The 12,824-nt window shown below is 35.2% G+C and overlaps 1 protein-coding gene across 2 annotated transcripts in view; it reads left to right on the top strand.

Annotated features, from left to right (window-relative positions):
* Skint5 (selection and upkeep of intraepithelial T cells 5) overlaps positions 1-12,824 on the top strand; it is a 521,613-nt gene that overhangs the window by 113,523 nt on the left and 395,266 nt on the right. For both annotated transcript variants that reach the window (NM_001167878.1, NM_001167876.1), the window contains exons 10-11: positions 164-226; positions 9,933-9,995. In NM_001167878.1, coding sequence (NP_001161350.1) covers positions 164-226; positions 9,933-9,995 — 126 coding nt within the window. The remainder of the gene's footprint in view (positions 1-163; positions 227-9,932; positions 9,996-12,824) is intronic.

Genomic DNA, 12,824 nt, shown 5'->3' with positions numbered 1-12,824 from the left:
TCACAAAATTTATGAAGATCTACTATATTATATGCCAAGCAGTGATGCTCTAGACATGGCAACAGAAAACATCTTGCTCAATCCTCCCAAAACTCAATGATAAAAAAATAAAAAATTAAAATTAAAATAAAAACTAATTCAATGCATGGTCTTTTTCCTACAGGAACAAAAGAGTGGCTGTTGGAAAGCATTCAATCAAGTATTCTAAGTTCCATTGTGGATCAAGGTATGATCAATGGAGGTATAAAAATAGAAATAAAACCCATGGTCTCTCAAAAATGGTATAATATAATTTAATCGTATTAGTGGAATTTCCCTGTGGGACACTGAATCCATAGCTGTGAAGAGAATCTCCTACTGATGATAGAATAAGAGTGTTTGGTAGTAGGAGGAAATATGTTAATATTCAGCTGTTCTTGCTCAAACGCCATAAAACATTTAAATATATAGCATTGAAATAGGAGGGTCGATTGAAATAAGGGCTTTGCAACTATGATTTCCAAAGAGTTTGACATACAGACTGCAAAAATTTAAAAGCTTTTACAACGTTCATAGCTAGTAGAAAGTTATCAGGAATTACAGGAAGAGAGAGAGAGAGAGAGGGAGAGAGAGAGGGAGAGGGAGAGGGAGAGGGAGAGGGAGAGGGAGAGGGAGAGAGAGAGAGAGAGAGAGAGAGATACAATGTTGAGTATAATTTGTGTGTGCAGATGGTCAAGTGTCAAACTAGAGGTCTTATATCCATGACATACCCAAAACTGTATGGGACATGATCTTTCTCAACATTTGAGTAGAGGGGTTCATATTCCTCTGAGACAAGAAACTTACCATGATGAACTGTAGTAGGAAAGGAAGGAGGCTTCAGGGGGAAGTTATTGATACATATACTCAAAAACAACACAAGGCTTTACCCATTTTACACACATAGGATATAACCAGAACAAAGATATCAAATTTAAAGGTGGAAAAATAGCTTAAATGCCAAAAGCCCTACCACAGAAATGGTTATCTCTCAGGCCTGTATTAGTTGATAAGTGTCAGTATGCAAAGGAAATATGATAGGAGACTGAGTATGTGTTATAAGAGAAACTGGAGACAAAGTATATAGCAGATTCTGCAACCTCTTCGGGATTTCCTGCATATACTATGAAAAAGTAAAAAGGAAATTTTGGACTGTTAATAGATTTTGAACTGAAGTGGTAAATATTAATGACCATTCCCATTACAGACTTTTATTTTCATTACTTTCCTTCTGATCTAAGCAATGATTGCAATTGGTTTAAATAACTGCATTTTACTGTCTCTTTTAATGTGCAGGAACGAGAAAAGTTTGCTTTATTTTCTGTAATTATAACAATGATTCATCCATGAAAAATATGAAATGATCACTTCTATGGGGTAGGAAGAGAATTCCTTCACCATGTCAAAATCTTCATTAAAAACACTGGAAAAACATTTTAGATAATTTCATCACTGCACAAGTTTTCATTACCTAGATGAAAATTTGTTGGCTGCTTCTAACACAGATACTTCAGAAAAATCTTTAATGAAAAAGTATCTAATCCATTATGCTGCCTGTGAATGAAGGACATAACACAATTCAAGTGGCCATGCATAGGAGAGTATTTGATGTCTGTGAATAGATAACTAGATACTGTGCATGAGAATGTGGTATCATGCATAGTAATGTGTTGCAGTAAATCACCAAAACAAATATGTTATCGTGGGGAACAATAGGCTATGCACAGACAAGTTTGTCTCCATTCAAGCTGAGGTCTGAACCCCACTATCAGGTGGTGGAAATTCCCAACTACATGAGATGGAAGGCATAAATTTATGTCTCCTAGATCCATGTCTGCTGTAGAAGATACCGCCCCCACAACACCCACAGGAGAAGCATGGCTTTTAGTCACATACACAATGTTCAAAACATCTTACCTTCAGACTATACTCCTCCCAGTTACCTAGAAACAATAAGATAACAGCCCACTATAAGAGGGGATGCTTAGCCCCTTCTTACTCTGTCCTCTCTCTCCTTTTTCTATCTCTCTAAACTCTTACACTCTAGCTTTTCCTCTCTCTCTTCTCCCCCTTCCCTCTTCTTGGCCATATCAAGTCTCTCTTTCTACATTCTCTCTTTTCTCCCTACCTTTCTATAATGAATCTCTAAAACCATAGACTGTCTATGTTCACCAAGGCCTGTTGTGCTTGGACAATGAGATATGATTTCTCCTAAGGAGCCAATTCAAATCTCCAGTCATAAGGTCATCCTGTGCTCCAGCCATGGACCTGACTAAGGAATCTCACGGGCATGGGAACCTCTCTCTCTCTACCCTCTCGCCTGTATCTCCGGGGCTGAGGGTGTCTACCCAGGGACCCTGGTATCAGGGGCTTCCCATTGTCCACCCAATGTTGAGGGGGTCCAGTTGTTTTACATAGTCTGAAGGCCATCTGGGAAGAGTGAAAATCACCTGGCCGTTCTCCTGTGTCCACCTGCCTAGAGCACAGAAACTCTGACAGGACATGGGCTCTTTCCCTCCACCCTCTTCCCTTAAACCCCACTAAAGCCCAACATCTCAGTAATGAAAAGACAACTAACTTAATATGTATACATTCTGTGCACCTAGATTGTGCATATCTACCATAACACTATGCTAGCATCATACACATCTGTGAGACCCTTTACTAATTGAGGCTTCTCCAATCCATGTGCTTCTGCTCTGTTTTTCTTCTTATTCCTCCTCCTCTGTATCCTTTCTCTTTTTCATTTCTCCTTCTTCTTTCCTACAACTTTCCAACTATCTTCCTTTATCTGCTCAGTCATCACCTCCTCTTTATTTTACAACTTAAGGTGGGAAGACATACTAGAAATCACCTGAATCCTTAATCATTTCTTGTGTGCAACCTCCCTTAGGAGAAAGGAATTAACATCAAATATAATCAGTCCCCTGGTTTTCCAACACTTCCCCTTTTTTGTCTAATTAAAACAGCATTTTCTCTCAGATATATTTGAATACAACGGTTACTATTCTTTAACTTAGAAAGTACAAGAAACCTAACACCCAGTGTATCCTGTTTGTTAATTAAATAGAAATTTCTTTCTATACTGACTTAAAAATTTATAATTCTACATCAGGCTATATCTTGGCTTTAGATCGAATGCTGTCTGCCATCCATGCTATCATAAATGTTCCTTTCAAATTAAAAAGCCAGGATTGGCTAGGAGATTATGTAGGTTTCTACCCCATCAGAAATCCAAGAACGACCAATATTAACTGAAAATATATAGGAAAGCCAACACAGCTTCCAAAACTTAACTAATTAAATAGACCACTGATCACTTGTACAGTCCCTTACTTCAACACATTGGAGCATATGTCTTTAGCCAATTGGAAATGGTCATTTGACAGACTTAGAGGAACAGGCATATTAAGCCTACTCTGTCTTGGCATAATCAGAATGTCTTAATCTGTATTTGTGTTCTTAATTTGGACAGTTTTGTGTCTGTAGATACAAAAAGTCAATTCCTGCCTTGTGGATGTTTCAACTCATCTGGAGTAACTCAAAGATGCTTGGTTTCTTCGTTGTATGCAATACAGGGAAAACTATCAGGACAACACTAGCCTAAACAACAAGTGAATAAATAACATTAAACATCATATTCTGTGGACTTCTGACATTTTTTAAAACCAAAAATTTGTGACATAATCTGGACTGTTCTCTGTTACTTATGCTCAGGCATTTCAGAATAAAATAACTTAAAATACCCTAAGTATGGACACAGTCCTATGAAATTAATTACTATTTGGCACATAACTCACTGTGCTAAACATTTCATATCGGTTTATAATTACAGAAATAAAAGGATGGGGTCTAAGACCTGTATTTCAAAAGTTTTAGTATCAAAGAAAACCAATAATAAACACACCAAGTCCTAAACACTATGAAACTGGGACAATGTATCTTCATAAAATCTTCAAGCTGATATGGGTGTTGAGATATTTCTGAGGGGAGTGGGAAGGTTTGGGGGAATTCATTGGCCTGAAGAAGACCAAACCAACGATCGTTCTAAAGCCCGTGTAGTGATTGGATCTGTATGAAAAAACAAAACATCAGGAGTATAGGCAGTCCAGTTAGTTCAGCATGTCTGATGATGAAATTCACCAAACATGTGTATAATGTAACACACACACACACACACACACACACACACACACACACATATATACATTATATACATATACATATATATATATATATATATATATATATATATTCTCCAGAATCTAGATTTTTCAGTAATCTCTGTTTATCAAATATGATCTCTATAACTGTGGATGGTATAGATACCTTAATCATATTTCCCAAAACACAAATAGTAATAATTTTCCCCAAATCACCATTTCATTCAACTTGCAAGCAGAAAAATTTGTAGATTGCACTCTGTCCTAGAGAAAGAATAAATTATCCACAAGACTCAAAATAACACACAGTTTATCGTATTTAGGACTTTCTAATTTGTCCTGCCAGAATACTAAACCTAAATTCCAGTGGAGTCCACATTAAAAATATGAGTCTCCTGCAGACTTTATGAAATTGATTCACAGGTCTTTCTATACCTACTTATAAGAGGCAGCTTTTCAAAACTGGATTTAAACTGAAAATTTCCATGAAGCCCACGTTAGGCAAAATATGAGTATCCTATAAGATTTATTTGGAGTACTATATCCTTATACCACTTCTAAAGCAATTAACTAAAAATTTCACTAATATCTCCCAATAGGGTACATCTAGACTCTAATTGTTAATCTCTCTGCCTAAAACAGCCATCCAGTTATATCATCTATTTGTTGTGTTCTCTACCTTGAGATACAGACATTTATTTAATTAATACTTATTATAATATCTGTATGTTATGCTCTAAATCTGGAGCTACAGACTTTAGTTAATTAACACATGTTCATAACAGGCAATTCTCACTGCTCTCTCTTCTTGGAGTCAGTTACTAATATTCCCTTTCTAGTTTAGAACAGCATGTGAAATTTCCCATCTTTAAGTATCAAATGGTTATATTTTTGCATTTATATCAATGAGTTACCTGGTAGAGAGAACTTTGTACCTTTGTTTCCTGATTATTTACAGGGAGTAGCTGAATATAAAAAGACCGACATTATCTAGGTTATTGTTTGGGGTTGGGGAGGCAGTGTGAGGAATGAAAGATAAGTGGAAGAGAACATAGAAAGGCTCTCATCCAGTGTAGATAACTATCTGCCATTCTCTGTAGACCTTTCAAACGCAGCCACCTTAAAATCAATACTGCTTCAGCCTATATCAATGACTAAGCTCATTCAGGTGTTTGGGGGCAGTGAATTTTTATCGCAGGTTAGTTGAGTTTAAATGAATACATTGGGCTCCATTTTGTTTTGTTCTCTCTCCAAACCCAAAAATGGACTGGCAATGAAAACACAACTCAGTTAATATGAATACAGAGTGTGTCCCTAAATTGGACAGATCTACCAATATATTACCATATTCCATATCTGTGGGACCCTTTAAATGTTGAAGTTTCTCCAGGTTTGGTTTTTGCTACTATATTCTTCTTCCCCTTTCTCTGTGTTCTATCCCTCTTTCTTTTTCTATGTCTTCTCTTTCCCTAGTGTCTACTCCACCTTCCCTTTGTCTGCCCAATATAATGTTTCATCTTTCGCCAAATTATATAATATTCATTTTTAGGCCATGAGGTGAATTCAACATAAAATTAATATTTTAACTTATATGATGCAAAACAATAGATAATAATTTCCCCTCCTTGAATTGAAGATTTAACATAGACATAATTGCCGCAGACCCTCTGGGCCTCTGTGCCTGCGTAGGAAAGAGTCTCTAGAGTAGATGGGCAAGATTAGGATGTCGTGACAGACAGACAAACACACAAGAGAGGTGTTAAATCTGAATGTAATTTTTCAGTTGAGCCTCAGACTTTTATAATACAGAGTAAATTGCAAATCATAACAGAATAAGGCACATTGAATTTTTCCAGGTGCAAAAAGAGTGACTTCAAAAGGAACCAGATAAATGTTTAACACTAGAGATTAACACAGATGTAAGGGGAGTGACTTCAAAAGGAATTTGTAGGGACCAGATAAATGTTAACATTAGAGGTTAGCACTTTCTGCCAGGCAAGAGTTTTATACTTAGAGTTAATAGCCCCAGGGTTGTTAACTCTTGACATGCCTCAAGAATAATGTAGTGTCACTGACCCCAAAATTCTCTAGGCCTCGTTAATTCTTATCTATATCTGGAGACTTTCCATTTATCAGTATAGTATATTAATGTGCTCTTGGCATGAAATGTAGCCTGTAATATTATTTCTATCTCAGTGAGAATTTTAGACTCTGTCTTCAGACAACTGAATTAATGGCTAGTGCTTTATTGGTTTATGGTAGTGCTTAATTAGTTACTGAATGGGTTAAGCTCCTTGCTGCTATGTGGAATCTAAGAACACTGGGAAAAGGCTTTAGCTATGTTAGAATACAATCTTAAAAGGCATTTACTATAAGGTAATGCTTAATAGAGTGCACGTGAATCTATATATTAGACTAACATGGTAGAAATTTGATTAATATGGGTAAGGGAAAAAACGCCATAACTCCGGGAGAGAAATTTCCATGGGACTCTTATCCTCGTGAAACAGCTTCCAGGCTTTTCGCCTGTCAAACTGACCCAAACTGGAGAGCTGACTTTCGCCAGACATCCAGGAGGAGAGTCCTAGAAATTCATTTCTCATGAGCAACTTTTTGGCATTTCTGCCTCACAAGCTCACTCCACCAGAGTGCCCTGGCACATAATTAAATTGTCATATATGTTTGAGGGTAATATAAAAACCAAGATTGTCTGGGAGGTAAAGGCAACTCAACAGACAGAGAAATTGATTTTTTTTTTTTGGTCAGGGTTAAGAACTTCGAAATATTGTGCTATGATTTCATGAAAATATCTTAAATAAATACATCCCTATATGTGGTGTATTTAGGCCACAAAAATAAAAATCACAAACTCATGTATATTCTTGCCAAAGTTCTTTCTGACAAGAGCCCATCCACTAAATATAGATGTCTTCAATGGATATAGTATGCTCATCCTATAAGCAGTTGGGAAATAATGTTTCTGAATGCCTTTATTAATATTTTGTACCTATAGTCTCTTCTTTTGCTGATAGAGATTTAGTCAATGCTGTTTTAAAAGGAGTTGCTTTATATGGATTACTGAAACAACTTTAACCATGTTTATTCCCATTAAAGTTAATGATAGACACTATATTGTATCATGTTTGTGCATACGCATGATGCAGAGGAATATACAGATATACAGCCATCTCACTTTTAATCGTCTAGGGTCAATTCATTAACCTCTTACCCAGAATTGTATAAGAAATAGAACATAAACTTTCTGGTTCACCAAAGTTGACTTCCTTGGAGACACTGATCATTTGATGGTCCCCCAGAAAGTTGAATAATATTCCTTTTGTCTACCAAGAATTATTTGGGGAACAACCATTAGCTACTTTTCACGATAAACTGGGTGAGGATGATCAACCTGAAGATGAGCCATGTTTACATCCTAAACTCAAATCTATACCCTTTCCCATGTGACATGAAAGAAAGTGTTTCCTTTCTGTTTCATAAGTGGCATGCAGTCGTTGACAAATTATGAATCATGTAATGAAGAATGATATATCTCAGAATTGTGTGTCCTTGTAGAGGATGTTGTGAGTGTGGCAATCCTTCTTCACATAGCATCAGGTTATAAAACTCATTGGTGAATCTTCACAGTTTCAGTAACATGGAAATGCACTTCAAATGCATGGCTCACAATCTATTGAAATAGTTTCAAGTAAATCAAAATGCACAAATTAGAAGAAAATATGGTAAACAGTCACGTGCCTTCACTGTTGAAGATAAAATATTTAAAGGAGGATTGTTGGAATTCCACAAGTAATTTTCCCACAGGAATGAAAGATGAATTAAAAACAAAAGGAAAATCAAACAAAGGGATTCTCCTTTGCACAATTATAATGAAGGCTTTAAATGAAAAAGGGGTGAGGGTATATAAATAGCTTATAATTTAACAAATATTGGAGGACATAACTAGTTATCAGTTGCAAAGGAGAACTCTTGTTGAATAAAACTTTATAAACCTCATTCAAAAAATATCATATTTGAAGAAAGAAGAAAAGAAGGAAACAATGCTCAGATATTTGGATCTAGAATGGATTTTAGGTACAGTATTTGAAAGAGAAAAACATATGATGTTTAGGGAATTGATTATATCTGCAATGTTCAAGTACAGAAGGTTTTAAATTTAAAGAGAGTTACTCAGAACCAGACTCTGGACTGAACCAGATATGGAAATTCTTCGGAAAATGTGGGTATTAAATAACTGTTGAGACAGTATAAATCTATGCATTTCACAAGGGCTAAGGCAATATATAGATATCCCTATGGAAGGATAAATTCATGGCCACTGAGAACCATTAACTATTTCCAGGCATGTTTCCTTATAGTTAGTAGAGATTGGAGAACAATAGCAAAAGAATAGACATCAAAAAATTATTGTGTAATAGCAGATCTGTTTGGTATCCCAGTTACAATACTATTAGTAGTAGTTTAGAGAGTCCCAAATATAGAGATAATTGGAATCTGTCTCAGCTCTTCATGAGATTTGCTGAGACCAGTGGTATGATGTGATCTTTGAGAGGTGAAAAAGTCTTTGATGGAATTGAATGACTTAACCAGTTATTTATGGTTGATTACTGAGAAGAGTCAATGCAATCAAGATGTGATACATAGAGGAGAAAGTATAAAAATGGTCTGCAATGTTCATCTAAAAGTTAACGTGAAATCTGGCAGGCTAGTGAAATTTTCACTAAAATATCAAATGCTTTGAACCACCTGGGATACCTGATGCATGAAGCCAACCAATGGAATGATGATACTCAGACAGCAGGTGCCAATTATTGGACAATGCTCTGAAATCCAAATTCAGACTCAATTAGTTCATGCTGAAATAGAAAGAACATTAGTTTGAGGTTTATGTTCCTGAGAAAAAGATCAATGAGCAAGGAAAATTCCTCTTATTAGCAAGGATTCCACCAATTCTGTAGAAATATTCAATGATTTTTAATTAATATTGGTCACAACCATTAATAAAAACATATGATATCCAGATGCAAGGCATATTATGATAGTGATCTTGATCTTGGTGTTTGAAAAAATGTGTATACCTTGTGAATAAACAAGTTCTTAAACATTAAAAGCTGAGGCACAACCTATGGTAGAATGGAGAGGGATACAACTGATATTGGTTCTAATATGTATCATGGTACTACACTAGATCATACTTACCTAGAGAACTCTGAGGTTTACATGTGTAGAGACCCAGTTATAGGAAATATTGTCCTTTGTAAATATATTCTGTACAATCTGCTACAGGGATGTGGTCTCAAAATGTCTGGTGCTTTTATAGGAGGAAATTTGTTCATTTGCAACATAATAGTGAACAAGGCATCTTTAGGAAATGGTTGACTGGGTATCAATCAGAATGAAAGGCTACAGTCTAGGGATTTTGACATTATGGGAGAATCACTGCCATTGAGACAAAACTTATCCTTTCAAGAGAGATAAGCAACATATTTTCCTGACATCAGAAAATGAAACGAGTACCTAGCTGCAGGAATCACAGTGCAAAATGCAAGCTGTTTCCTTTGTTTAGTAGGAAAGAAATTTCAGACAAAAATATCTCAATAAATTAGTGGAGATCTTATATATGCTATGCCAAGTAGTGGTGCTCTAGACATGGCAAAAGAGAATCATCTTACTCAATCCCCCAAACCTCAATGATATAAAAATAGAAACTAATGTATGGTCTTTTCCCTACAGGGACAAAAGTGTTGCTGTTGAAAAGTATTCAATCAAGCATTCAAAGTTCCACTCTGGATATAGGTATGGTCAATGAAGATTTCAAAATTGAATTAAAACCCATTGTCTGTGAATATGTCTGTAAATAAAATTTAATGGTATTATTGGAATCTCCTTGATACCACTGTATTCCTAGATGAGATGACATTTTTCTACAGGTGAAAGAGCAAGCATGATTGGAATTACAAGACAATATGTTAATATTCAGTTCTTCTGGATCAACTGCCAAATAAAATTTAGAAGTGAGGGGCATTGAAATAAGACGCGTGGTTGAAATAGGAGCTTAACAAACTTCATTTCTCAGATATTTTGTAATAGAGCCTTTGTAAATTAAAAGGGTTATACCAAGATCATGAAGAGTAAAGAGTTATCAGGATTTAAAAATAAAGGAGTTTTAAGTTTAATATGTGTGAGAAGAATTTGAACTGTAAAATTAAAGGTCTTAAATTCATGACATGCTCATATGTGTATGGGGAATATATCTTTCCTCACATTTGGGTATACAGGTTCCTATTCCTGTGAGACAAGAAATGTACCACGATGAAATGTTGGGGAAAATTGTGGAAGTTTCAGGGCAAGATATTGACTATATTCTCAATTACAAACACAGGACACAACTGGAACAAAGATATCGAATTTAAAGGAGGATCAATGGCTTAAATGCCAAGAGCCCTACCAATAAAATGGATGCCTCCAAAGCATGTATTAGTAGATCAATATTTGTAGGCAAAGGAAATATGATAGGAAATTGACTATGTGTAACCAGAGAAAGTAGAGACAACATATATAGAGCATTCTACCACCCATTAGGGAATCCCTGCATATGTTATGATAAAGTAAAAAGGGAAAAATTTGAATGTTAATAGATTATAGAGCTGAAGTGTTAAATATTAATTAGTATTCCCATTACAGTCTTTTGTTTACTTTAAATTCCTTCATATCTAAGCAATGATTGCAATTGATTTAAAGGGCTGCATTTTACTGTCCCCTTTAGTGAGCAGTAAAGAGAAAGGTTTGCTTTATTTTCACTAATTATAACAATTATGAATCCCTGAAAATTACTAAAGGATGACATATTCTCTAAGGAAGGTTCAAAAGTCCTTCACCATGTCAAAACCTTGTTCTAAACCCACTGGAAATAAATTGTAGATAAAGTAGTCAATTCATAAATTTTCATTACCTGGATGTATTTTTCTTGATTGCTTCTAGTACAGATATTTCAAAGAAATGTTTAATGTAAGAGTGTCTAATCCATTATGCTAGCTGTGAATGAAGGAAATACATAAGTTCAAAGTAGCCATGCATGGTAGTGTGTTTGATGTCCCTAAACACCTAAGTAAACAACTCCACATGAGTATAAAGTATGCATGCATAGTAATGTGTTACAGTGCATCTCTAACACAAATATGCCCCTCTAATTAAAAGACAAGTAAATTAATATGAATGCATGCTGTGTGCCTAGATTGGGCAGATCTACCAGTGACTACAATACTATCTTCCACTAATATGAGACCCTTTAGGACCTGCAGTTTCTCCAGGATATGTTCTTCCTCTATATTTTTCTCCTTCTTCCTCCTACTCTGTGTCCACTCCCTCTTTCATTTTCTCCTTTTACACTCTCCCAATATTCTACTCCATTTCTCCATTTTCCCCTTTTCTGCTCAGGCTTCAAATCTTTCTTTGTTTCTTTCTTTTTTTTCCTTCTTCTTCTTCTTCTTCTTCTTCTTCTTCTTCTTCTTCTTCTTCTTCTTCTTCTTCTTCTTCTTCTTTTGTTTTGCAAAATATGCTGGGTATTTTTATAGGACATCACCTGTGTGCTGACTCTGTTCTTATTCGCAACACCTCAGACGTGTACAGAATTACTATGTAATAATATCAGCCCCAAGATTATCTTCTATATTCCTCCTTTCTGTCCAATTAAATGACTATTTTATCTCAGATTTAATAGTACATAACTATTACTATTTTGTAATTTATGAAGAATAAGAGATTTAACACCCAGTCCATTATCTTTGTTAATTAAATAGGACCTCTCTCATCTATTCTTACTTTTACAATGATAATTTTATATCTGGCTTCGTCTTGGTGTTATATTAAAAGCCATCTGAAGACCATCCTCCCAAAATTGTTCCTCTCAAACCTAGGAGATTATGGAGTTTTTCAACCCCATCACAAATCCAAGAAGCAGATGATATTAACTAAAAATATATGGGAAGGCCAACACAGCTTCCAAAACTTAGCCAGTTATTAGAGAGTACTAACCAAATGCATAGTCCCTTACTTCAACATATTGGAGTATAAGTCTTTAGACAACTGTCAGTGTCTAATATTCCCTTTCTAGTTCTGAAATGCAGGTGAAATTTCCCAACTTTAATTATCAAAAGTTTATATTTCAGTCCTTACATCAATGAGCTAACTGGTCCAACGAACTTGTACCTTTGTTTCCAGATTCTTTTTTCTGCTCCCATTTTCTTCTTTTCCCTCTTCCTCTGTGTCCTCTACCTTTCCAATTTTTTCTACTTCTCTTTCCTATGTTTCTGCTCCATTTTCTCTTTATCTGTCCAATTTAGTGTTTCATTCTTCTCCAAATTATAACTATCATTTTTAAGTCATGAGGTGAATGAAACATAAAATTAATATTTTAACATATATAATGCAGAAAAACAGATATGATTATTTTTCTTTTTGGAGTTCAAATGTAACATAGATACAAGTAAAATGGAATATATGTCTGATGTCAATATATAAACTAAGATTGTCTGGGAGTTAAAGGCCCCAAAATAGAGAGAAAATGATTGATTTTGGTGAGGTTGAAAAACTGCAATCTATTGTTATGTGTCTTCATGAAAATAT

Source organism: Mus musculus, chromosome 4 (assembly GCF_000001635.26).
Source record: "Mus musculus strain C57BL/6J chromosome 4, GRCm38.p6 C57BL/6J".
Lineage (NCBI taxonomy): Eukaryota > Metazoa > Chordata > Mammalia > Rodentia > Muridae > Mus > Mus musculus.
The sequence above is the reverse complement of the archived record's forward strand: the minus strand, read 5'-3'. Positions and strand labels throughout refer to the sequence as shown.